The 27,660-nt window shown below is 39.9% G+C and overlaps 1 protein-coding gene across 5 annotated transcripts in view; it reads left to right on the top strand.

The window, feature by feature from the left end:
* STAU2 (staufen double-stranded RNA binding protein 2) overlaps window positions 1–27,660 on the top strand; it is a 191,174-nt gene that overhangs the window by 93,781 nt on the left and 69,733 nt on the right. For all 5 annotated transcript variants that reach the window (XM_068395679.1, XM_068395676.1, XM_068395678.1 and 2 more), the window contains one exon: window positions 9,309–9,616. In XM_068395679.1, the coding sequence (XP_068251780.1) occupies window positions 9,309–9,616 (308 nt within the window). The remainder of the gene's footprint in view (window positions 1–9,308; window positions 9,617–27,660) is intronic.

Below are 27,660 nucleotides of genomic sequence, written 5' to 3'. Positions count from 1 at the left end.
GCCGTACCAGGGTAGGAAGCTTCCTCTTCACATCTTTAACCCGGGCCCCAGGGAGGCAGCAGACTTCCCTAAGAAGTGGGTCTGGTCTGCATACTGTGCCTTCTGTTCCCTTGAGAAGGGAGTCTCCTATGACAATGATCCATCTTTTTTTCTTTATGGATGCTGTTTTGACGCAGGGCTTAGGCCGACTTAACCCTTGGTGACACCTCTGAGGTGGACAAACCATCGTCCTCATCATTGTTCGGTTCCACTTGCAGAGCCTCATACCCATTATGCAAGGGCACCTGGGAAGGTGGGGTAGTCACAGAGGAGACGTGTCTGCTGCGCTGGGCAGGAACTTGTCACCATTGCCCCCTATCCCTTAAGTAACTGCGTTCAGCCATGCGGAGAGAGGACAGGGAATCCCCCTTGTCATGTGCCCTGCCTGCCTGTCGGGCCTGTCCCAGGGACGGTTGGGTGTGATTCCAGTAGTCTCTCTCTCTCGTGCACTCCGTGATACTCCTTATCCTACTCACCTCCTCTCCTAGCTCTGTCACCAAGCAGAGGGGTTCCTCTACCTGGGCACACCTCCCACAGCTGTGCTCACTGCTACCATCCAGTACTGGTATAAGAGCAGGGCAGACCCTGCAGCCAGACACCTGGGTAGCAGTGTGTTCCTGCTGGAGCTCTGCCTGGGAAGGTGCATCAGTTGTGACAGGTGCAGAACCTACAGAGGCCGTGGCTTTCTGCTGGGTGGAAACCACTGCTCCCTGGTCGAGCTGGCAAAGCTTCAGCACCCTTCCTGCACGCCCTGCCACGCAAACTGCCATGCCACTCCCTGGCTGACGCGCCATGCCCTGTTTGCCCGCCCTGTTGGCAACACTCCTGGTCACTGGTGCTCCCTAAGGGCTTCTTTTATACGTGCGGGGGGCTTGGCCGCTGTTACTCCTGGCCCTGCCCAGGTCTCATCAGCCTCTGTGGCGCAAGCTGCAGGCTCATGGCAGCTCTCTTGGCTCCGTCTGAGGTTCCCCTGGTTCGGGAACCCCCCTGTGCACCATGCTGGAGCACTGTGCTGCAGATTCTGCCGGCACTGGAGCTGCTCACCCACTCTGCTTAGAGTACAGTGTGTATTTCTGAAGTACTTGGTGTTTTAAACACATGCCCAGAAAGCTGAGAGACTTAGATGTAGTTTCCTTCTTCACCAGAAGGAGAGTACTCATGGGGTGCAGAGTAATCTGGATAATGGCAGCCACCTTTTGGAGATGTGTATCTAATATCATTATGATTTGCAGACAGAATATAAAAAATCAGATGCTTTCAAAATGCAAGAAATCAACAGAGCAGGAGTGTTCTAAAGGAATCACGACTTTGTAGCCTGTCTATTGATTAAAGCACTTGTGAGTGAAGGTGCAAATATGTATTCTGGTGTTGGCTGGCTGCTTTTCACATATTATAATCCGCATATTTTAGATACAGGTTAAAAAAAAAAAGTGTTGCAAGCAACCTGCTGCCTGGTTCTTGAGTAGTATGGATTGCACATATGTAAGAAACGTGCACTTGGGCTGTGAGGGTTGTGGTTTGAATGCCCTCAGGCTGAGAAGGAACCCAAGTCTTAGCTTTCTAGGAGACTGCTTAACCATTAAGCTCTTGATGTATGAAATGTATAAAGAGAGAACAGCCACCATGACAGTAGATGATAGGCAGCTCTGTGTGTAGAGATAATTTCAGAGAAATTCTCCTTTTGCTTTTTCCAGTCCCATAAAATTCCTCTATGAATTTTCCAGAGAAGTTGTGGATGCCCCTTCCCTGGCAGTGTTTAAGGCCAGGTTGGATGGGGCTTTGAGCAACCTGGTCTAGTGGAAAGGTGTCCCTGCCTGTGGCAGGGGGGTTGGAACTAGATGACCTTTAAGGTCCCTTCCAACCCAAACCATTCTGTGATTCTATATGAATTACATTTGTTCAAGGCTGCTAGTCTATTGCTTTGGAAAAAACTAGTGAAAATGTGAAATAGAACGCAGAACTCTTTTTTTATGTTAACTCTCAAATTCAGATTTAATAATGTAATTCTGGAAATTATCTGCATTTGGATTTCTGTCTTCAGCCAAGCAAACAGAGCAGTATCACACAATTAACCTCAATACTGTGTTTCCCTAAATACTTTCACTTTTCTGAAGTCTTTTATCCTTTTCCTACTCCCTTCCCCCAGCCTGGAACCCACAATGTACCTCACCCTTAGTTTAGGATAATAATGTCCTTGAAGAATTGAATCACTTGAACTAAGGCTTCCTTGCTGCTAGCACCAAGACCTAATTCTACATTCCCTCTTCCATCCCCTTTCCTTTACATCAAACAGCTTATCCCTATGACTTCCACTCCCTCACTACTTTCTGCTCCTCTGATTTCATCTTCATTCATACCTATGTTGTGATTGTTGATGTCCCCGTTGACCTTCTTAGCTTCAGCAACCTCTCTATCCTTGTCTAGTAGACTTGCTCGTTCTTTCATCTCTTCTATGTGTGGGTCATGCCTTTTGTTTTCATCATCACAATTCTCATTCCCCTCTTAATCTGTTAATGAATAGTCTTGCCTGCACAGGTCACCTACAGTTGCACTTAGGCACTCTCCTAATTACTTTACCTCCTCAAAAATAATTTTCTTTCAGCTTTTACAAGCACCTTGATCTGTCAGCTCACTAGCTTGATTTGCTCTTGCTCCAAATTTGCTGATCCTCTTTACTGATAAGAATACTGTCCTTTCTTCTGCATATAGATTGGTTCTTTTCAGAACCTGCTTCATCTTAATCTTAGGTTATCTGGTACACTGATATATTGTTGGAAACTTATGATGCAGAAATTATCATGTAGAAATAATTGTGTAGGTGTTTCATCTGTCTATTGGAATGTTTCATAGAATATCCTGTAGAAATTCCACACTGCAAAAATCTTTACCAAAATGTTATATTCCCAAGCAGGAGTAAAGCTGTGGGGGATCTCAAAGGACTTTGTTCACATGATTTAAACACCAAATGTTACAGAAATGTGTACAATTTAAGTCTCCTGCGATACTGCAGTTTCCTTTTTGGCTGTACAGAAAATGTTCCAGTGAAATTAAGGATATCAAGAGCTGGCTTCATGAAGAACTAAATAGTATTTACTTCAGTGTCATGGTTATTTTAAGGTTAAATAAACTAGTATTTTAATGAGTGACATTATATAACATCAGTTTGTTTAAGGTCATGTAGACGAGATCTTTTGATTGAAGGACATTGTGTAATGACAAAACATTTTTTCATGTCTGAATATTGCAGTAGCTGGTGACTTAGAAATGCCAGAGATAGCTGTGTTAAGTAGGTAATGATTGCATCTTCGTATTTCAAGCCAAGATCGCGTGTAGACTGTTACTGAGAACATAATGGCCATGCTATTTGCCTATTAAATGGTTTGACTGACATTTCTGAATTCCTACTGAGGTAATAAAACAAAATTTGAAAATATTCTAGTATATAAATAAGCTTTTACAGTGAGTGGGGTATAAAATTATAATTTCTTTTAATGATAATATTTACATTTTTCAGTCTTGTTGAAATAGTTATTTGGTTTTGTAAATTCTCTTTCTTGCTCTCAGTGGATTTATAATGGGGCATAATGTCGGGCACGTTGAGAACCTGCCTGTTCTATGGAGGAATTGTTGCATGTGAAAGTCCTCCATGCATCTTAAGGTTTTGTCCATTTTAACTTACATAGTAGTGAAGTCAGGGTTGGATCTGGGTCTGACTTTTCCTGCTTAATGTCTTACTACAAGATTTTGCCATGCATTTTATGCAGCACAGTATAAGAAGCCTTTATTCAATGTGAATACAGGTAGCATAATCTGAAAGAAAACTTTTTGATTATTATCTACCAATGATTTTATTTGGTTCTGAAAATCACAGAATCTTTATGAACAGTCTTTTCTTCATCCAGTGAAGGGTTATTTATTTCAAATATCAGGGTGTTAATTTATGAGCATGTCATATAGAGAATTATATAATGGTTTACCTTGCATCATTACACAAGACATGGCAGTACTCCTTCATGCTGGTGCCCCATATCACTGGTTGTAGTGCAGGGAAGAGCACGTGCTCTTTAGGGGTGTCAGGGGAAGTCATACACTAGCTGACACTGCTTCTGATGCACCAACAAGTGTAGCTTTCCTGTAGGACGTGTGAGAGCCTAGGGAGAAAATTGTAGTTTTCCAAGAAAGAATAAAGTTGTGGTTTAGACCAAGTATACTGAGTGCCCTTGAAACACGAAAAGTCGATGAGTGACGTTGAACCAGGAGAAGTCATCAAGTGAAGGCAGAGGAAGAATACCCCTACAGTGCTGATCAAGTAGAAAAGACAGAAAATTAACACTGATATATATACATGTATATGCGGATTTACAAGCCTGATTCTGTCAGTCATCTTTTGGAGTTGAATGATACAATCAAAATTTCAGCTTTTCATGTTTTCTGATCTTCCTGACAGAAATAGAAAATTGAAAATGGGACACCAGTGGTACCAGTGTAGACACTAATACATGTGAGTCTGCAGGCAACACTGTCATAACTCTGAACTTTTCTTAACTTAGTAGCCCACTGCTGTGGGGTAACTTGTCACTATCCCTGTATCAGCAAATTCCATTTTTGCAGAGTCTTATTACATTGAGGCTCATTTGGTGATATTGTCAGTCGTTCTCCTTCCTCACCCCATTCGCCATACAGAAAGTCGCTCCAATTGTTGGTTTTGTTTTCTGTGAACTCCAGAAGAAGTGAAAGTCCAGACAGTGGGCGATCCATTTGTAGAAAGATCCCCCTGTCTTCCCAGCCAAGGGCACCCTGTCTTCCCAGCCAAGGGGACACTATAGGGAAAGTGTTAGGGATAAAAATAACACCACTCCAACAGGTTTTTGGTGACTGCCTCTACTACTGCTGCTATGAAAGAAGTGGAACCAAAACACTGAGATTGCATTTCAAGGGGAAGGCTTGTGAAGGACAGTTGGGCCATTTTGTTTCTTAATCGTACGTTTGCCTTGGAGTCTAAACTGTTTTGCAGTTTTCTAGTTTGTGACAGCAAAAGTAGACAATGGAAGATCAAGGAATTTATTCTTAGGTAAGAGACGTCTTTGGTGTAGGGTTTTCGGAGACTTCAGAAGATTGTGAGAGACTGCTAACAATTACCGCCAAGGATGAATAAGACATGTTTTTCAAATGTTAGTGATTACATTGCATAGCTAGCCTGCATATTTTCATAGCACATTTGCCCACAGGTTTAGATAATATAAATAGAAATTATTTTAACATGTTTCATGAATGTACCTGTAAGTTAATATACAGCAGAAGGTGCAATGTTGTTGGTCTAAATGGTAGTATTATAGAACCTGTGATTCCTAATAATTACAGTGCTACCTTTGGAGTATGATGAAGTTAGTATGGGATAAATACTTAGTGGACACAAAAATCTAGATTTTTTTTTAGCTGAAAGACTTAACAAAAATGTGAAAATATTCACCTAGAGATGTTCTCCTGCAATGCATAAAGGTGTTAGAGGACAGTATTTTTTTCTCTCATGTTTTTAATTAACGTTCTTGTTTGAAGACTAATTAAGATAATTTTTGAAGAGTTCTTTTGTTCTTACACTTACTCCACTGTTGTTGTCATACTCCTTGTCTTGTGATAACATCTTTCCTACTGTAACTAAACTGTTATATATATAAACACTCTTCTACAATTCAACGGAGTTGAAGTAAGCAGACAACAGTGAGGAATGTTATTTTTAAAATCATCAATAATATTAAAAATAGACAATGAATTACAATTAATATATGCTTTATAGAAGTTTTCAGAGACCAAGTTTTTATTGGCTTTTTAAAACAAATTTGTAAGAAGCTTCATGAAACATAGGCCCTGAATATAAAAAGTTAATAGCTTGCAACTATATTAATGTAATGTCTGGAATATTACATTACTTTGTTTTCAGAGATAATCAATGATGGTAATATAATATCTGCCTCTCAGAGCCAATGTATGATTTAAATTAGTTATTGCTTATGAAGCACTTTGAAGTCTTTAGCAGAAAGGTGTTGCATAAGTGTAAAAGTACTATTATTAATTTAACATCACCATTAGAGTAAAGTCAGTACTTTAGGAGCATGTGCTGAATATCTTTTTATTCATCATATGCTGCATATTAGTTATTTTAACATTTAGAAAGCTTAGTAATCTGGAAGTATTCCAAACCATTGTTCCAGACAGCAGTTAGATATTTGGGTGGATCATGTAAAAACAGTGAAATGGCTGAGAAAGCATGTAAAATGTTTGTTTTAAGTAATATTACATCAATGGAACAGACATCTGCAGCACTGGACTTGGTTTTAAACTTCTTTAAACTTTTTTTAAGTTAACGTTGTACTATGTTTCTCTAAAATTGCTTAGGAGGGTCTAATATTTCTAAGCAAGTATATTGTTTTACCTTTTGTTCAGTTTTCATTTCTATTTCTCAAGCATTTGTAGGAAATCAGATTTACAGTGGGCAGGTCTTAGGAGGTGGTGAACACCTGCCACTCACTATTATTGTTGCTGTTTGGTTTTGTAACCTAACGTCAACTATCAATATCTGTATTATCTATTTTAATTTTCATTCATGTTATTTCTTGTATAAGACTATTTAAATATACAAGCAGTGATAGGCATTGGAGGTTATAGCCTCAGAAAAAGGGTATAGAATCACCCTATCTTATAGTGATTACGCGCTATAAAATAACGCTGCATGTTTACATGGTTGTTATTACCTATAAGGTTATATTCTAAATTGTCCCAAATGGAGAAAAATAAATTTTAGGGACCCTGTCCTCTGTCTTTCACAGTAGCATTGTCTTGAATTTGAGCTTAGCTCTAGAGTTCAGAGCAGGGTCCACTGGCTTTGGAGCCAGATGTTAAGACTGAGTAAAACACCTCTGGCATTAGAGTTCAGGGTCCAACCAGGCGCCATATCCCCACGAAGTTAGTGGGGAGAGCAATCAGGTGAATAACAGATATGTCTTTGTAAGTGGTATAAGATGAAATTCTAACTCTCTGAAAGCAATATTAATTTAAAAGCCAAATGTGTGAGTAAATCGATTAAAAGATTCACCTGCAAGCAGTTTGCTGAGTCAGCAGTGAGGAAGTTCGATTTTCACTGTGTAGTTGAAAATGAGGATATTAATTACTGGTAATATTTTTTGAGTCTTCTCCCTGTGGTAGACATTTTATTTAAAAATACTACTTGTACTACTAGGATTAGAGAAATCCTTTCTTGGAAACTGGAAATTAATGTTATTCTACTCTTTGAATTTATTCTACATTCTGTGATGAATTTAATATGTACTGCAAATGAATTAAGCATTGAACCCTTTGATTTCTCTTGGGATTACTAAATCAGTTAAAAAACAGGTTTATCATCCCTAAAATGAAACACCATATGGCTCAAGTTCACCAACATTATTTTCAGATACATGCTAGAAGATTAAAGTATACTATTAATATGAAATTACACATTTCAAGCTCATTTTTCAATTTATTAATAATAAGAAAGAGGTTTTCCCCTTATATCAGCAAACTGGGTACTCATGTTTCCAATAAATGCTTTACTGTGTATGAAAACTAGCAAACTTCAGCATTAATTCTGCACATTTCCATGCACAGCAGTATCAGCAAAACTGATCAAATATGTACTCCTGTTTTCAAGCAGGTTTAAGGTAGAGATATTTTCTAAAAATATATTAAAAATTTTGAAATGTAGACAAATTATCCCTAATTTACATGTCACTAGAAATATTTAAAAGTAATTCACATTAATAAGTTCAGATCTTTTTAATGTTTACCCTAACTTCTGTTGATACTAATTGTCACGGTTTAAAGCTGGGCCAGCTATTAAGCCAGTGGCAGATGCTCTCTGTTAACCCTCTTCCCCCCCCCACCCTAAGGGAAAGGGAAAAGGGAGAGAGACTTATGGGTTGGAAAGTTAAAACAGTTTTAATAAACTATAGTAATGAAAAATAGTATAATAGTAATAATAGAAATAATCAAATATATACAAATATACACAAAACCAAGATCAAGAACTTGGAAATCCTCCTCAGGCAGAGTTGCTCCCCCCAGCACAGGCAGAGGGGAAAATGCAGTAGCTCCCCCTGCCATCACACCTGCAGGCTTTTAACTGGAGAATTGGCAAAGCTGGTACCAATCAGTGGGAGACAGGAGGGCCCCTCCCTCCTGGGCCCCACCTCCAGGAGGCAGTGGGTTAGTGATAAATAGGAAAGTGAGAATGACATGTATGGGATGGAATACCTCGTTGGTCAATTCTGGGCCACCTGCCCTGTCTGCTCCTCCCTGCAGGTGCGAGCCCCCTTCGGCTCTTCACTCGTAAGCAGTGAGTAATTTAGCAGTGACCTTGGTTTCTCTAAGACTAATTGGCCTGGTTTGGGCCAAACCAGGACACTAATGATGACACATACATGCCTTCCTTGTTCAGTATGAATGTTGTCCAAGGCAAGTAGCTATATGCTACTATGAGATGCCATATATGCAGCTAAATAAAAGAAAAAATAAATCCCTCTTCACTGAAGAGCCGTCAGTCACTAAGAGTCATTAGCACAGTAATGATGTGGCTGCACATCATTGTTTAAGCACAGGCTGCCGTTGTAGTTCAGCAAAGATTTTAAGCCAGCACTAGAGGCAGTGTGGCTACCGTAAGAAGCTGTCCTGCCCTTCTTTTGCCTCCAACTGCTCGTTCTCATGAGCATCACTGCGTGGTCCTACAGGTGCTGGTGCTGGCACAAGCAATAGAGCAGCTGGAGAGTACAAACAGCAGCTGTAGGTGGGAGAGAAAAGAAGTACTTCTGGTGGCGCCAGTGCTGACATAGGCTAGTTTAAATTATTTGTGAAATAACAGCCTTAAATGATTGTATCAGGTAGGAGACAGAAGATTGTAGTGAAATAATAGTCATTCCACTGCTTTGAAGTAGCAGCTGTTCCTTGTGGTTTGCAGATCTCCAGACCTTATTTGTTCATATTATGCATTCTGTGCTAGCCACAGTTTTAGAGTTCAGGTTTGTACCTTCTTAAAAAGACTGGGGGAAGAAGAAGATGGGCACTTCAGATCTGCTTTGTTTCTAAATAACTTATGCAGTTTCATTTACAGTTACTGTCGGGGAAACAAGGTATTTTTTAAAAGCTTACTTAGTTTTCCACTGCAAAATATGTTAATGAAAATTGTCTACACGTCAAACTCATTCTAGAGTAATGAGAATGATCTTTGTTTTTATTTTCAGCACCAAAGGGAATACTCCATCTCTCTCCTGATGTTTATCAAGAGATGGAAGCAAGCCGCAACAAGTCAGCCCCTGGTACCACTGTAAGCTATTTGTCACCCAAAGAAATGAGCCAGACTGCTAGCTCTTTCTTCAGCATATCTCCTACAACAAATAGCACAGCTACGATTGCCAGGGAACTTCTCATGAACGGAACGTCCCCAACTGCTGAAGCCATAGGTCTAAAAGGAATATCTCCTGCTTCCCCCTGTCCTGCAGTGCAGCCTTCAAAACAGCTGGAGTATTTGGCAAGGATTCAAGGCTTTCAGGTATGGGAGGGGGAAAATGAAGCTCTTCAGCCAGAATCATAGCATTACCATCAAGGTTTCACTCTTGCCCTCTTGAATGTGGGCATGCATGTAACTTATCTTGTGAAATTAGGTGGTGTCCAAGGCAGTTTCTGGTTCCAGGAGATACAACCCTGCACCAATATACATGTCCCTCCTTCTTTTTTTAGTTCCTTCCTTCCATTCACCTTACTGCAGGCCATCTTTCTCTCCTTTCTTTATTATCCTGAAATAATTCCAGGCTTAAATTATGCTTTTTGCTTGCACTTCTTTGAGATTCTTCACCTCTTGGCATTAGAAGCTTTACATGCTGCTCTGGTGTTGGTTTCTCTTGTCGACTCTGATCCGGAAGGTACTGACGCACCACCTTAAATTTGCATTTGTCTTCTGGGCCAGGTTGTTAAAGCCATTCCTCTGCTTCCCACCCTGCACCTCTTAGTTGTAACCTGTAGAACGACGTTTTGATCAGAAGGTGCAGTCTAGGAGCAGACCTGGTGTCAGAGCAATGTAGAATGTTTTTGACATCACAGTCAATACCAGAGAATGTAAGATGTACTGGGCTGGGTCAGCGCACGAGCCGTTCAGTGCTGATGACCTGTATCCAGCAATGGCAAATACCCTACATTTCATAGGACAGTGGCAGCCTCTGTACTACATCCAGTCATTTCTGCATGTGGAAAATGGGGAAAGAAAGCCTCTTCCCAATCACCATTACGTGCAAAATTGCCTGCGTATATGGATAGGAGTTCATTTTACCGTGTTGCACCATCAGAGGATAGGACCAGCTACGTAGAAATATTCTTTTTCCTGTTGTAGGTTTTTGTTTTGTCATTTTTTTTCCCCTTTTCAGGGCTGTGAACTTTTTTCATTTGAAAAGTTGGTCTCATATGTTCTAGCATATGTAATTTGATCATGTAACCAAATTCTGGAAATGGGAGGTTTCTGTTAGAATTTTTGCATGCCTGATAACGATTTTTTTCATCAAAGCCCATGTAATTTACAAAGTATGCAGTGGTTGGAAGTGATTTAAAAGAGGCTGCTAGAATTTGAGAAACAGTGTCAGATGTTCTGTTGGCCTAAGCAGCATAGTTAAATAACATTTGCGTACATCAGATATCACTGGTTGTGGATTTGACCTAACACTGTTTCTGTCTAAAATGTACATTCAGCTTTCTTTTGGTCTTAATTTTTAAAATGTCATTTTTGATTCATTAGTTGGAATGTCTGTTAATGCAAGAAACGGTAAAAGTCTAAGCCTCACTGTAGTGCAGTTAAGCTGCTAATAGGAATTCAGTTTTCCCAGGTTCCATTTTTCACCTGCCTGCAGTAGAAACAGATGAATTCCAATGAAAAGAAATTCAATCCCTGAAGTTTTCACTGCTCACTTTCACATCTTGTCAGATTGCTTGTGTCTACTAGTTACACTTTATTTTCATAGAACCGATGCACAATTCATGTTACTGTTTTGTTTCCTACTTGCCTACAGTATGTGGTTACTGTAAAATTATTAGTTGTGTTTGTCCTGGGTTTTTTTCATGTTTTTATTCTAGATGCTTATGTAGAAGTTGTTTTTAAAGGGTCTTACCTTGAGCCAAAAAAAATATAATCCGTTTCATCTGTAAACTAGACTACTACTTTTTACTTGGCTCTGATACAAATCAAGAAGTTTGGTAGAGAATTTCAATTATGAATATCTATCCACTGTGTATGTAACTGATGGTTTTACATCATCTTAGCGTGCTTTTTAACACCTCGCTTGAATAAGCCTGGTATCGATGTGAAACTGCCACTGCTGAGTGGCTGAGCCAAGGTGGAGCAGTGAACAGAATCTCTGTGGGAAATGGCTCAGTGGCCTGTCAGGTGCATATCACAGGTCTCTTCACCATTTCAGCCTAGAAAGCTCTTTGTGTTTAAGAGTTTAGAAGCCGATTTCTTTACAGGTTAACTTTCTCAGGCATATTTACTAAGCAGAAAACTACTGCATTTGCAAACAGCTAGCTTGTTTCATGTTTCCTGAATGACCCAAAATGATTTTTAAATTGTTAGCATGTATTTGTATTCTGGTCCGGATGATAACCGTAGTTTTGTCTTTCATTGAAGAACGTATACATTCTGTTCTGTTACAATGTATTTTTGAATTTTTAAAAAAAATCAATAAATACTCATATGTTGTTTCATTTGTAAATGCAAAAAAAATGTTATTTGCTTATTTGAGTGGGTTTTTTGAACTTCTTTAGCTGTAGGGGACACGGCTTTAAAATGTGGTTATTTAATTTAAATTCTTCTGAACTATTTGTGTATGATCTCAGCCATGTTCTGTTGTAAGCCCTTAAGAGTTATTGGGACCAATGTATGGAAAAGTACTAAAAAATTACATTTTTATGTTTTATGGCTTATTATTCTAAAGATATTTGTAATTGATAAGCAGCAGCTCAACGTCACTGAAAAACAAGTGTTTAGCTCGGATACTTCCAAGGCTCAGGCTTCAAATTACTGGTGATAATTAAACACAAATACTTCAAGCAAGCCTTTACAAACTCTGAATAAAGCATTTTTAGTGCTTGCTTTATATTTATGAATACGATCTACCAGTTAATTGTTTTGCAGACTTTGCCCAGAGATTGTTTAAAGGAAAATTCAGCTTTGGTAAAATTGTTGTTTTTAAGTGACTGTGGTATTTTGGCCATTGTTTTGTAACTAGATTAGGAAAGTTACAGTTATTTTTGCTGACCGTTTAAGTGCAGTAAATTATTCAGAGTTTGTTTAAATGGAAGCATTTAGAGAAGCGGTTCACACATGAATAATTTGAGCCTCCAGTTTTTACTAAGTTAGAACACGACTTGCAGGTAGTCCAGTAGGAAATTCCCCTGGGAGTTTCCGTGAACCAAAGCTCATAAAATTTAAAAAGCCATGATTGAGTGCCCACAGTCAGTCCCAGTGTGCAGCTGCAGCCGTACTTGGCTTACTGCACTGGCAGGACGTAGAGATCTTAACTTTTTCTCCATAGTGGCTACATAATAAAACCTCCCACAAGGTATAGTTTCTGTGTGATGTATTTATTTGATTGCAATGGTTGTGCAATTTATATCTCTTTTTTTTTTTTCCCTACACGTTTGTTTAATGATTTAACTGTTCCATTTTATACATTGGTGGATTTAAATGTTGTATTGTTGGGGATTTCTAAATGTTTCTCATTTCCCCAACCAGTAGCATAAGCATCCATTTCTGAGTGACTGCACATACAGGAGAAGTCCTGCTGGACACTCTAGAGTCAGGTTTACTTGCAGCACGTACGTGTCAACTTGTGGTTTTGAATTGTTGGCAGAGGTGGGCCTAAACTAAATTTCCGCACTTTGTACAAGGGTTGACATTGAGCTCAAACCTTTCCCTAGAGTGGGTTTTAACAAAAAACCCACTTGTTTTGCTTTGTTGGAGGTTGGATTTGGAAATCAGTCTAGGAGTACTTGAATCTCACTACTGAGATACACACGTGAGGAAAATTTCAGGGAAATTCAACCTTTATTGAATTTCAAGGAAAGAGCTATAGTTTTGGTCTGATCTGTACATAACTGCAAATTTCTTGGAGGAGGTAAAATTTTAAAAAGCACCTAAATACCATCTTCAAAATTGTCACAGGCACTGTAAATGCTAATATCAAGTCATTTAGAGGTGTAAAATAATCTAAAAAGGTAGACGCTTCTTGGGATTTTTGTAAACACCTGTGCAGATTTGGTACCTGACTTCCAGTTCACTTGTAAGCCTGGGCACCCGACGTAGTGTTTTGCAGATTTGGGCTGTTGCCCCGTGCTGTGAACTCTTTGCCTGAAGTCAGTCGTACCTTTGAGACTTCTGCCCTGTGCTGTGTTGTCTGATGCAGACATGTGTGCACCACACAAGATTTCTTCACGTGCTGTGGGTTGTCATTGTGGCGTGATTGATAATGTTACTTCCCTTGGTGTCTACTCGCCGTTTTTGCTGAAGGATGTAGTCACTGACAGGAAGACCAAAAAGGGGCAAGTCTGGCTTCTTCAGACTTGGCTTAGTATTTGAAACAGCCGTCGGCTGTAGCTTAGGCCATGCTGTGACTGTTTCCTCATCTCTCTCAGATTTAGCTGTGGCTGCTAACGAGTGCAGCACCACAGAACTGATGCCCGGCTTCCCAAGTAAAGGGTGGTGGGTGATCTTTGCATCCACCCCGCCTGAATTTGTGAAGGTTTGTGAATCCTAGCCCTGTTTTTACCCAAGATCTCTTTCTCTTTGACCAGTATTAAATTCACTGTCAGAACTTGTTGACAGTGTTCATGTTGAAGAGTTCCTGGTCTTTTTAATAATGAGGAGTTTGGGCCTGAAACTCTTTCTCCAGCAAATCTCCTTGACACGGTCATGAAAATCGGATTTGAGTTCAGTGGGAATTTTTAATACAAAAGAAATGAATGAGGGATTCAGGGTTAAACCTGAAGAAAAGAATTCAGATATGAATTATTATAATCACAACTTTTGCATAATGAAATTTAATGCAATTGCCTTTATCTTCGTTCATTAACATTTTGTGTCCAAGTATGCCAACTCATTGATGATGGCTGAAATAACAATTTCAATTCAAAGTTCTTTTCCAAAGCAGGTCACAATTAAGAAATGTTGCTTACTTAATTGAATTAAAATTCATTGGACTTCACTGGATGGAAGCAGCTCTCCTTTCGTTAGTTCTTGTTCATTACATGACCCAGTGAAATATTCATACTTAATTTGCAAGAGCTCCCTGGGAGTCTTGACATTAGCTATTTCCCTTCTTCTTTCTTACCTCGGAATCTTGTTTTTAGCTCAGTAAAAGCAACATCTTATCCTTTTCAGTCTGTCTTTTTCTCTTCCCACAGCAAGCAGGATTTTTTTCAATTGAAGTTTCATTGGTCTTTGCCAGCACACCAGGGTATTTCTTTTTTGATGATCTTCAGTATAACTTAGGACTGGAAAACTAAGGCCAGATCATTTACTTGTATAAATTGTTGTATCTCTGAAGGCAACAGAGTGACACAACAGTTATGGATTTGGGCAACGGGACTGCACTTAGAAATTTTCCATAAACTTGTCACATTCACAAAAAAAGCCATGATAAATAATAAGATGGCTGCAGCAAGACATTTACCAGTCTTTTGAGCTCTGGAAGAACACAGATCTTTGAATTAGCTTTGAAAATTGCAGGAATTCATTGGTATGGATTGCAAGGTCAGGGAGAAAAACAAGCAGGGAAAAACCCCCAGGCATTCCCCATTGACTCCAGATCCAAATAGCTACAGTAAAGGGAATTATGAGACTTTTAAAATTGTTCTGGTGAGTAGAAGAAAGGTGAAAGCATTCTGAGAAATGCTCATTATTGCATCTCATTCTCAGCAGAATCTCCCTGCTAAGGAGGCTGATGGGAAGAAATAAAAACAGACTAACGAGAATGCTGTGATGGAGGTGAAAGCTTCAATAGAGGGCTTTGAAGCAGCACATTAAAATTAAGTTTCTGTGGTTTCCCAGAAAATCAGTGGGCATTTCCTGTCTCTGGGTCTCTGATGGACTATAGACTACCTTCCCATCCCAAATGTCCTGTCTCAGTTTTTACAACGGATGATCTTCATTTTTCTGTTGTTGTTTTCATTCAACTTCTCTTTGCTTCTTTCAGCCTTTCTTGTGGCTCACTGCTTTGAGTAAAGTTGCCCCCCACTATGTCATTCACCTCCACTCTTCCTCAGTAGTTATCTACTGAGCCTACACTACAAAAGTTGTAGTTAGAAGTTTAATAGTTTTGTGGTGATTGTGTTCAAGTGATCATTTATTTAGGAGTGAAATGGAACTGAGCTGTGGTAAACTGGACAAAAACCAAACCATCTCTTATGAGTCATGAATGGCTGATGTGATTTTCCTCAGATTCTCCCAAATCACTTTTGAGAAAAAAAAAGTAAAATTTTCGTATGTTTTGAGGGGAAGGGTTCTATGTACTGAATCTTTATAATGAATACAGTTGTAATTATAGTATGTGTTGTCAGAGAGAGTGTATTTTCAAAGTTCCCTGCAGATGAATGAATCAAAAAGTATGTTTTAGCAAGTCTCCAGCTAAAGCCAATGAGAAGTGTAGCAATTGCTAAAACCTAGAATGTAAACTCAGATGATACTGCTCTGTCCTTGAACATGTCGGCCGCAGAAAGGTTTGTGGCCACTGTCAGCTTGGGACTGGAATCCCAGCAAATGGGCTAGTTCTGGGGAGTTCAAAAGTCTCATCACTCATTCAAATTAGAAAAAACAAACAATATTTAAAGGAAGCGTTTGAAATTATAACATCAGGCTTCCTGGCATCATCAATGTAAACCAGATTTGAAGGCTATGTCAGCGAACTGTTTTTGTATAAATGCTTCTTTAAAGAAGATCTTATCTCCAAAAATCAGGAAAAATTAGAATATTAAAAAATTAAAATGTTTGTAGAATGATGTTGGAGAATATTTTTGAAATAAGGCTGTTAAAGCAAATATTGCTTCATTCACATCTGGGATAACCCCCCCCTATAATTCTATGTATATAACTGTGCATCTAGCCCCCACCTCAAGGCATTGGAGACTTCTTTCCCAGCAGCAATGACCAGACTGCAAATATTAGTGAAATTGTTCTAAAATAGTAGTGTACAGTCAGGCCCAGAGGGAACTGTGATCAGCTGTTTCACCTTAAAGTTAACACGTAAAAGGCAGTGGGAATTAATGACATTTATATTTAAAAATAAGTATCATGAACCCCCTTGAAATAGCTCGAGAGTGACTGTGTTGCCATGTACTATCAATACCTGCTTCTGCAAAACAAGCTGTGGAATCAGGCTTTTGTTTGCTGTTCTGGTGCCTTGGGTCTTAGTCAAGTTTGCTCACACTGTACCTGCTCATTGGTCAGATTGGTTTCTCTAAAATGATGTGTGGAATGATGTTGTGCTCTGTCATCACTGAAAGTATTGAAATCTGGCCTTTTGCAGAAGGGTATTTTCTTCCTGAGTGTTTGTACTATGCCATGCTCAATGGCCAGTACAATAATCTCAACAGCAATGTTTGCCTCTTACCCACAGAAAGTATAAACACCTTTAGAAATGGTTGACAAAGTCCTCATTATTTCAGTTTCTCTCTCTTCTGGCTACTTTTTCTTCTAAGGTGAAGTTTGCACTTTCACCAATTATCAAACCATTGCCTGATGTTCAAATTACTGTAGACTTTTTTTGTGGGTTAACCCCGGTGGGCAGCTTAAGCTCCACACAGCTGCTTGCTCACTCCCCCCAGTGGGATGAGAGAAAGAATCAGAAGGGCATGAGTGAGAAAACTCATGAGTTGAGATAGAGACAAAAGCTGTGCGTGCAAGCAAAGCAAAATAATGGATTCATCCACTGCTTCCGATGGGCAGGCAGGTGTTCAACTGTCTCCAGGAAAGCAGGGCTCCATCACATGTAACGGTTACGTGGGAACACAGATGCCATAGTGCTGAATGTCCCCCCTTCCTCCTCCTTTCCTTAGCTTTTATTGCCAAGCAGGATGTCATAGGTGTGGCATATTCCTTTGGTCAGTTGGGGTCAGCTGTCCCAGCTGTGTCCCCTCCCAACTTCTTGCCCATCCCCAGCCTGCTTGCTGGTGGGGCAGTGTGAGGAGCAGAAAAGGCCTTGACACTGTGCAAGCACTGTTCAGCACTAACTAAAACATCAGTGTGTTATCAATGCTGTTTTGGTCACAGATCCAAAACTTAGCACTATACAAGCTTCTGTGAAGAAAATTAGCTCCATCCCAGCCAAAACCAGTAAAATCTCCACGCCTTACTCCATACCATTTATGTCATGCTTAGGTCTCACACTATCCAATAGATCCTCATTAACCACCACCCCGCTTCCCATCTTTTGATGTATACATAGATATGACTCCCTTAGCCTATGGGCCATCCCTTTAAAAAGTCGTCCATTGAGTCCATTTAGTCCATGTTTACTCCATCTGTTATGGTAGGTATTCAGGACAGGAGAAGTGGTGTGTTGTATGGTGTTATTGGACACCAAAGTCAGCTCAGGTTGGGTCACTGCCGCACTTTCACATCTTCTTGTAAGGCTTGTCCTCTGTTGGTTCATATGGTACCTGCTATAGTATTTCCTATAACATGCAACTCAGATCCTGGGTTACAACAATTTGAAAGTATATCCATTACAATCTTCGCCTCTTGTCTCTTTGGACTAGGCTATAGGATTTAATATTGCAACAAACTCCTCCCCTTACCCCTTCTCCAGCATGGGTTTATCCACAGGCTCACAGTCCCTTCGAGGCATATATGCTTCAGTGTGGGCTTGTCCACAGGCCACCATCCCTTAGGGATGTGCCTGCTCCAGCATGACCTTACCCATAGGCCACAGTCCTTTCAGGGGAGTACCTGCTCTGGCATGCACTACTCCACGGCCACATATGCGTCTGGATGTGCCTGCTCCAGCATGCACTTATCCACAGTCACAGTCCCCTGAACTTGAGTTCCAGCCTGCCCATTACAGCAGCACAGTTACAGCAGCGATGCCCTGGCCATCTGCGAACCCATTGCTATTATCAATATGTTCCAAGGCAGAGCAGAATAGGATGATAAGGAGAACAGGAACCAGCAGAAGCAAAAACCAGCCATTAACAAGCAGTAGACTTGACTTTACAGTGAAGCAGGCAAGCCCATGGCAAGCACAGGAGCCTGCCAGTTAGTAGCTGAACACCTATAAATTTGGTCTAGCATACTCTGATCAAATGTGTTGTTATCTCAAACCCCTCGTGCCCCACATTGGGTGCCAGATGGGAATGTTATGGGTTAATATGGATTAACCCCGGGGGGCAACTCAGCCCCACCCAGCCGCTCACTCCAGTGGGATGGGGGAGACAACCAGAAGGGTAAAAGTGAGAAAACTCGAGGGTTGAGATAAAGACAGTTTAATAGGCAAAGCAAAAGTAGCGCGTGCAAGCAAAGCAAAACAAGGAATTCATTCACTACTTCCTATCAGCAGGCAGGTGTTCAGCCATCCCCAGGAAAGCAGGGCTCCATCACGCGTAACGGTTACTTGGGAAGGCAAACACTGTAACTCCAAACCTCCCCTTTCCTCCTTCTTGCCCCAGGTTTATATGCTGAGCATGACGCCATATGGTATGGAACATCCCTTTGGTCAGTTGGGGTCAGCTGTCCTGTCTGTGTCCCCTCCCAGCTTCTTGTGCACCCCCAGCCTACTCGCTGGTGGGGTGGTGTGAGAAGCAGAAAAGGCCTTGACTCTGTGTAAGCACTGCTCAGCAACAGCTAAAACATTAGTGTGTAATCCACACTGTTTTGGTCACAAAGACAAAACATAGGACAATACAAGCTGTGAAAAAAATTATCTTCAGCCCAGTCAAAACCAGTACAGCTTTTTACACTTCACTGGCACCTTTACAGTTGTGTGCCGCTGGGCAGAAGTCAAGAAATAGAAGAGCTCCTTTTATCCATGTGAGCTCACAGTTGTGCTCTGAAGAAAACTTACACCCTTTTATCAGGTTATTTGCTACAAAACTTCCCCATTTATTCAAGACAACTACTATTTTTGTTGTATTAACAGAGAAAGAAGTTTCCTTCAAGGAAAGGCAGCAGGTCAGTCAGGATTTTATTGATAATTTTAGCAGCATCTCTGATTTGCATACCACCAGGCTACCTGTTAACTGAGAGTCCTTACCTGTCTCTCAGAAACTTGCAGGCATCCTGCTACACTGAAAATCAACTTGACATTGAATGGCTATGTTATGTAGGTAAGGGCTTCAAGGTCTCCAAACCCTAATTTATACCTGACTAGCCAGAAGTAAGAAAGCATGTTGGGATTGTGAAATTGAGGGAGAGATAAAACAGAACAAGCTGATGCAGAATATTTCTTGGGAGAGCGAGAGCTTCATGTAAAAATCAAAGCACCTGGACTTCATTGCATTCTGGTTTATAGGGTTTTTTTAATCAACTAACTTCAGAGGGAAGGTAGACAGTACCATAGTTGATGGCAGTGACCCAGGGTGAATCTACAAGAAATGGTTTTATTAGTTTCCATTTATTTCAGAAATGTTTGTGTGGACTGTGGACCATCTAGTCCATATTATCCTATTTTTGACCTCAAAGGAAGTCAGAATAGTGGTAGTCATTCTGCAGAAAAATAACCATAAGAATCATTCTCGTATCAGTTTCCATAAGGAAAGGTATGCAAGTTTGAAAACCTAGCATAGTCATTCACAGAGCATACCGCAGGAGGTAATACTTGCTGCAAGAAGAATGTTTCTGAATTAATTTAAAAGTATGCAGAATTAGGAAAATACATGCAAATCTAGCTACAAGGGGCAGTAAATTTTCTAACACGAGGTCTCCAACTACCTGGCTTCTGGCCAGAAATCTGTCTAAACTAGCTTTCTTCTATTCTGGCCATTGTTACCTCTCTCCCTCGTGCAAGGAAGAAGGCCCTATATTCAAGTGCTGCTGAAGTTTTGCTCTTCTTGCCTCCAGAAACAGAACCACAGAATCAACTAGGTTGGAAGAGACCTCTGGGATCATCGAGTCCAACCTTTGACCTAACACCACTGTGTCAACTAGACCATGGCACTAAGTGCCACAACCAGTCTTTTCTTAAACACCTCCAGGGATGGTGACTCCACCAGCTCCCTGGGCAGCCCATTCCAATGCCTAATAACCCTTTCTGTGAAGACATTTTTCCGAATGTCCAACCTGAACCTCCCCTGGAGCAGCTTGAAGCTGTGTCCTCTAGGCCTGTTGCTAGTTGCCTGGGAGAAGAGGCCGACCCCCACCCCCACTACAACCTCCTTTCAGGTAGTTGTAGAGAGCGATAAGGTCTCCCCTCAGCCTCCTTTTCTCCAGACTAAACCATCCCAGTTCCCTCAGCCGCTCCTCATAAGACTTGTGCTCTAGGCCCTTCACCAGCTTCGTTGCCCTTCTTTGGACTTTCTCCAGCACCTCAATGTCTTTCTTGTAGTGAGGGGCCCAAAACTGAACACAGTATTCGAGGTGTGGCCTCACCAGTGCCCAGTACAGGGGGACGACACTTCCCTGGTCCTGCTGGCCACACTATTCCTGATACAACAGCCAGGTGCTTCTTTTTTGTTTCTGTTTCTAAAAGGAAAGAAAGTAAATGGAGAATAACTGGCTAATGGTGTAGCGTGGGTCCCCGGGTGTGGTGTGGATGTCACCTTGGTAACATTTTAGCTTTTCTCCTCGGTGTCTTGCAAATAACAATTTGAAATTCTCCCACATATCCCTGTGCATAACTTGGTCCATGGAAAAAATATGAATTTTATTTTCATAACCAATTTTAGAATTTAGGGAGTTTATATATGAGAAAGTTTAAAAGCTATCAGGATCTCTCAAAATACTGCAGCCAGCGCTGAACGCACCGGGCTGCATTCCCTGCCAAAATCTTTCTAACTAAATTCTAACTTGACTTGATAACTTAGCTACGGACCTTGGCTTGGAATACAGGCAAAACTTTGAAAGACTGGAAGTTTCAGCTGGCAAAAAAGTGAATGTGTGGTGGTGAATTCATAGCAGACTGGGTTTAGTTTTAATTATAATACGGGAACTCAGCTCTCAAGCAAAAAACCTTAAAAAAAGAAGCAACAAGAAAAGCTGAAGAAGGGGAAAAGAGACGAGTTACAGTTTATTCCCCTCTCTGTGACTGCAGCCGAGGCTTTCAGAGGTTTGTTAGCTGTTGTCTCCTTCAGTCTCATTCATACTTGGGAGTAGAATGAAGCAGGTTAATTTTCAGAAGTGAGATAATTGTTTCTTGTTTTAATTAAAGAAGGGTGGTTCTTTCCACACACTGCCCTATATCTAGGTCAGTGCACAAAACCAGTCTCTGTACCAGCATCAGACTTCTCAGCAAACTCAGGCAGCTGGTTTTGTGCTCACATTTCATGCTGATCCTATTCCCTCTTCATTAGTGCTGCATTTGGGGCTTTCATATGCAGTTTGTAAACAGAGAATACTTAATGCTTGTTTCACTCTTCACTTCAGTGACAACCTTCATAATGAAAAAGAGTGTACATGAAAACATATTTCCATTCATGCTGTTGCTAGAAAGTTATTTTAAACCTGAACTATTTTCTCTCTCCAAACTAACCAAGTTACTCTCTCCCTTTAGTCAGTTGTTCAGGATGATACCTGAGACACAGGCTCCTTCACGAATGCTCCATACCGTGCTCGTCCTCTGTGTACTTTATTAGCAGAATAAACAAACTCGTTCACCTTCCTCGTTTTTTTAGGCCATGTGATGAAAATAGGAGACCCCAGGTTGCCAATTTTTCCTATTTCCTTTGACTGCAAATTAATTTCAACGCCTCTCCATGAAAATACAGTATTTACCTGAATAATTATGGGTGAATGGATCAGAGGCAAAGAAGTTGCTTGTGCAAAAACCATGTCAGGTATAACTTACATTATTTTGTAGTGCTTTGCAGTGTTTTAGTTTCTGAATAATTAATTTTTTTATTATGTTTTTCTTACTCATTTTTTGGGGGGAAGATTGTATTCAGTGTTTTAGATCACTGTAGTTAAGCTACTCTCTAGTTTACTACTATATAGAAAGCCATGTCCCACGTCCTGATTTCAGCTTCCCGACCAGACAAACAGGTCTCTTTGCACCCTTGAGTGCCAGCCTTTGAAAATATAGTTGCTCGCTTTGCATGTGCTCCACAGGAACACTGTCTTTATAAATACATATCTGGGTTAAGGTTTAGTAGATGGAAGGTAAAACAGTAAACACCTTACTGTACTGATTGTCCTGTACGCTGCTGCAATGGCAGCGCTGTTAGCTAATTTTCTTGTAATTAGAAGCAAACATCACATCCAGAGGTAGGACGGAGCTGGGTATCCCTTGCTTGGCAGAGCATAATGTACAACCAAACTTTCCAGATCTCCTGCATCACTGAAACAGGAGCTCTGAATTCAGAGGATGTCTAAATGACATGAAAAAAAGGACGTACAAGTTTCTGTGGCTCGGATGATAAACTTGTTTTGCATTTAGCAGATATTTTATATATTCTCTTTGGGAGCTGTATCAAGTAAGTTTTTTCACTCTTATTTGTACTTCACACGTTTTTATAGATGTCAAGTGTCTGCCTTACTATGGTCAGAAATGTAAAATGCTACCGCAGTGACCTGTGACAATGCCTGTAGTCTGCTGCTTGTTACCTGTGGTACAGTAATGGCTTAATTCTTAGTCTAAACCCTAGGACTGTGTTTTAATGAAGATTTAAGACTACGATACAGCTGCTATTCAAACTCTGTAAGAGAGGAGCATGTTGGAATAGCTCAAGATTTACTGCTGAACTGTCAGTCTTGAGGCTACCGAGTGTCTTTACCCTTCTGTGCAGTAGCTGCGGTGGAAACTTTGCCCACTGCTGTGAAGCAGACACAGCGATTGATGAACCTGAGGCGCTCTAATCAAACATATGTTTTCTTGACACAATGATTGTGTTATATATCACATCCGAATGTACAGGCCTTTATCTTTCCTTAATGATCTAGCAAGGGGGCTTTTTAAAATGTGGGTGTTTTTCATGCGCTCCTAAGATTTGTTCCACAGGGGGTGACCATTAAAAACATCTGACAGGCATGCAGTTAGCCAGCTCCCTGCTGAGATTAGTAAAATACTATATTTAGTAATCGCACTACATCAAGGAACTCCAGCATTGCAGGAAACAGTTTGATTCAATGCCTTTTTTTCTGATTTTTTGAAAATTGTTTTATTGTATGTCTTATTTTTTCATCTGAGACAATTTTTTTTTCATCTGGGTCTTGTTTTTTGTATCTGTGCTTCAACTTTTTGTAAAAGACTGTTCATACAATGGGATTCTCCCCCAATTTTATTTCTTTGGTTTTACTGTGCTTCTGTTCTACTCTCACAAATAAAATAAATATATGAAATTGTAAAGCAGGTAGTAAGAATGCAAAGCGATATTCAGAATCTCTTTCATGCTGCTCCATGTCTGAAGAGACTAATCTATTATTTGTTAGGAAAGCTCTATGGATCATACAAGAATTCATGCTTTTAAGTACTAGAATACTATACTGTGAAAGCTCCTAAAATTGGCTTTGAGAAAAAGGTTGAAATGAGCAAGTATATTTAATTTATTTTCGCACCAGGAGTATTTCTTCACCAATAAATATGCATGAAATGGAGTTTGAGCTCAAACAAACAGGATTGTTTCATTTTTTTTAGTAGATGACGTGACTAACAGTAGATGAGCAACATAAAGAGGAAGATAAAAGACCAATATGGAAAAGACAAGCATTTCACCGGGAAGCTAAAGGAAGAAAAATGTTTCATGAGACTCCTGTCCAAGTGAAAATTACTATTTTAACATCTGATCTTTGAGCCCATTCTGGTTTGCTTGTCACTGTAAATCCAGAGCAACCTATGTAAAATCATGGAAATAGTTCTGTAAATTCAGGACTAAATTGGGTGCTTTCCCTTTAAAGGGCAGATTTAAAGGAATACCATCCTTTGTTCTAACAAAATAGTCCAGGCTTGTCAATCCAGAAGATTTGTGCATTGCTGAACATAATGGCATTTTATTACCTAGTTTATTTCTGTCTAGCATTCTAAGACTCCTGCTGATGCTTTGACTCAGAATAGTTTTTGGTTTGGAAACATGAACTCTAATGTCACAGATGACTTCTTTCTTTTGGTAATTCATATTATTTTTTAAAGTTAATAAATGTTCAAGAAAGAAAGTGTTTGGCCAGACAGAAGTTGTATGTCAAACTGTGAACATCTAAGCAGCAGTGTGTGAAAATAGTAGCCTTTATTTTGCTCCCCTCAGCCTCTTGTTCATGCACAGTCAGCTTGTTTCTAACAGTAGTTTAGTGTATTATAGTTAAACTTAACTACTATGTAGTAATATAACAGGTCTCTCACCTTCCTCAGTTGTGAATCAGTAAACCATAACCCTTGTTCATCCGAAAGGAGAGATGTTCAAATTCAGAAGTGCCCACAGAAGCCCAGCAGACTACCCCGTACTTGAGGTTAGGACATTGTATTTACAGAATAATTTATGCAGATTAACTATAGCCATTATCTGAAATTGCGTATTGATCCAGTGTGTTAAAGTAGCTTATTGCAAGACAAATCCTGCAGTATTTTTACAGTTTCTATCAGAACACGTGCACATAGGGTAAGGTATTATAGTAAAGCTAGATTCAAGAGACATCTTTATATAAATATTAAAAAATGGGAAATTTCCTGCTTTTGGAGCAGCATTATGATAGAAGTAACCTTAACTGTAATTTCTTACGCATTTTTATACAGTGTAATTTAGTTTTTCCTTTGTAAAATAACATAGAAGGTTGGGAATTTTGGCTATGCCATTCCACATTCAGTTGTAACATTGTAAACATTCATCTTATATCTTCCTTTATGTGAAGCTATAAATGTCCATCAAAATATTTGCATCACTTCAGTAATTTAAAGTATTAAAAACAAGGGCCAAATTTCAACATAGTTGTCAAATGGTTTTAGACCTTCACATACATTTCTATATACATATGCCAGTTAGTAGCACCCCTCCACACATACTCATTCCACGCAGCTTGTTCCTGACCAAAGCGATCTGTGAAAAGGATATATAGTTGCATCTCCTGAGAATATCGAACATGAAAGCATACATGTATGAGTAAATCCATGGCATGTGCTTGTGGAAAAAATTACTTCTAGAATTTATTTCATTATTTTGATGCCTGGGATGCACTTCGCGTTTTACACACAGAGGTTTCGTGCCCTGCCCACACAGAGCAACGTAGTGCTGTGTTTGGGATTCCTGAGCTGGTTATACATTATTTATCTCAGGTACTCCACGTGTGTAGTTACCCAGGAGGAAAGCTAGCAGTGCTGTATGCTTTTTCCAATAAATGAGCAGGCTCATTTAGAGTAATTGCCAGGATCTTGTTGTTGTGGCACTGCTTTGTATAAACATACCTTGGAGGAGAATTAGTGTAAGTCGCTCACAACAGTCTGAGGTTGGAGTCCTGCATTTTACTCAGAAACTTGCACAACCCTTACTACAGATATCTGTATGCTGGCCATTATTTTCTAACCAAATCCTAATGCTGTTCTATAAAATCTCTGCTTATATGTTATCCAAATAAAACACTCTGAATTTTAATGAGTGAAATTTCATTGCTGTTTAATCCTTAAAATGCACTGAGCTAATTTGTGAGTGCCCCTTAATTACAAATAATTGAAGCCTGAAAAATAGGTCCTGGACATAGATAGTAATCTTTTTCATAACTCTTTTATTTTTACCTCTGTAATATATGGAAAGGGAAAATGACCAATTGTGATTAGGCCAGAGGCCTTAATGATGGGTTATAGTCCCAGCACTGCCATTCACTCCAGCCAGTGCCAAGTGAATTTGGGTGAGTCATTTAATGTCTGTCCACAACGTGTCCTTACCTGCCTAACAGAGTTATCACGGAGGTGAGCTGTAGTTAAGCACTCTTGACTCTTAAGGCACTGAGGAACTTCGAAAAGTTTTATTGTCATCGTGGACCTCAATAATGGCCATGTAATTGCTTTTGGAGCACTGGGCTAGCCTTCAGTTGCCACTCCTTGATCACAGATACCAAATCAAGTATTTGCCGTGCCTTCATGTTCCCCTGCCTTAGATGATAATGATATTCTTAAACAAGTTCTATAGATGTTCAGGTTCCTCCAATGCTTAATCATAATAGTATGGACAAACTGAAATATTTGCAACATACTGCTGGCCAAAAACCTAGAAACATCTGCTGCTATTCAGACTATTTGATAGCTATTCAACTACTAGCATTTCTTTCTGAGTTCCTATTTTGGACATTCTACTTGAATAGGAAAATACCCAGCACTCTTTGTTGACAAAAGAACCCAAACTTTGGATCATAGATAGATTTGAAGAAGAAAGGAATAAAATAGAGAATTTGAGAATGCAGCAGCTGGCCTGATTAATATGAAAACAGGATTACTGAGAAATTGCACAATGAATGCCAAATGTAGAAAAAATCTGAATATTTCTGTTGACTGCACAAATCTATAGACTAGAGAGATTGATGAAAGGACAAAGTTTTATTCTGTCCCCCATTCAAAGTCCAGTCTTTTGGTTTTTATATCGCTATTCATATCATTATCATTAAAAGTGTTTATTTTAGTTCAACTGAAGAGCTTCAACAGGGCAAGAGATAACTAGAGGACTGTTGTCTAAGAAATTACAAACTAATGGCTTTGATACATTCAGATGAGGCCAAAAGTGCATCATGAAATTCCTTCGGGAAAGTTGAGCCTAGAAAGATACCAACATTCTGAATTTATTGCAGTTTCAATATGGAGCTCTAAAGTGGGTGTGGATCAAATCTGCTCTTGCAGATAATAGTGTCATGTAATACTAATAACTTTTCCTGTGGGTATCTCCTGTTCTTTCAGCTTGTTAACCTTGCTTTATTCCAGTGCACATTAGTGAAGTGTAAACTTATTCACATTATTCTCATTAAAAATAAGCCTACAAACATGCCATGCAGTTCAGAAAGTGCCCTTTTTCCATTTCTCCATATGTGCTCTAAGACGTGTAATTTTCTCAGTCACCAGATTTTGCCCCGTTTGCGATGTCATATTTGCAGTACAGAATCATCCTCTTGAGCTTTTCTGCCTCATTTCTCCACATCGCATTCCCACAACACGTACTCAGCAGAATACCTAGCTTGCAGCCAGATACCACAGTTGTGGAAGCTTGATAAGTCCTTGTCATAACAGTAGTCCCTGACATTTAAAGAGCTTCAGTTTATATTTGCAAGCCAAATTTCATACTTTCGCACCTCTTTCGATTAATCAAAGTTAAACCATTGTATATGTGAAGGGGCCTCTTGTGGTTTCTAAGTAAGTAGTATGGCTTTTCTGGCAGAGAGCCACAAGCAATTTAGTAGGCACATATTGTGGGGGTTGAGGGGAAGAGACAGAGAAAATCCAGAAA

This window comes from Nyctibius grandis, chromosome 3, assembly GCF_013368605.1.
Source record: "Nyctibius grandis isolate bNycGra1 chromosome 3, bNycGra1.pri, whole genome shotgun sequence".
Classification (NCBI taxonomy): Eukaryota; Metazoa; Chordata; class Aves; order Nyctibiiformes; family Nyctibiidae; genus Nyctibius; species Nyctibius grandis.
The sequence above is the reverse complement of the archived record's forward strand: the minus strand, read 5'-3'. Positions and strand labels throughout refer to the sequence as shown.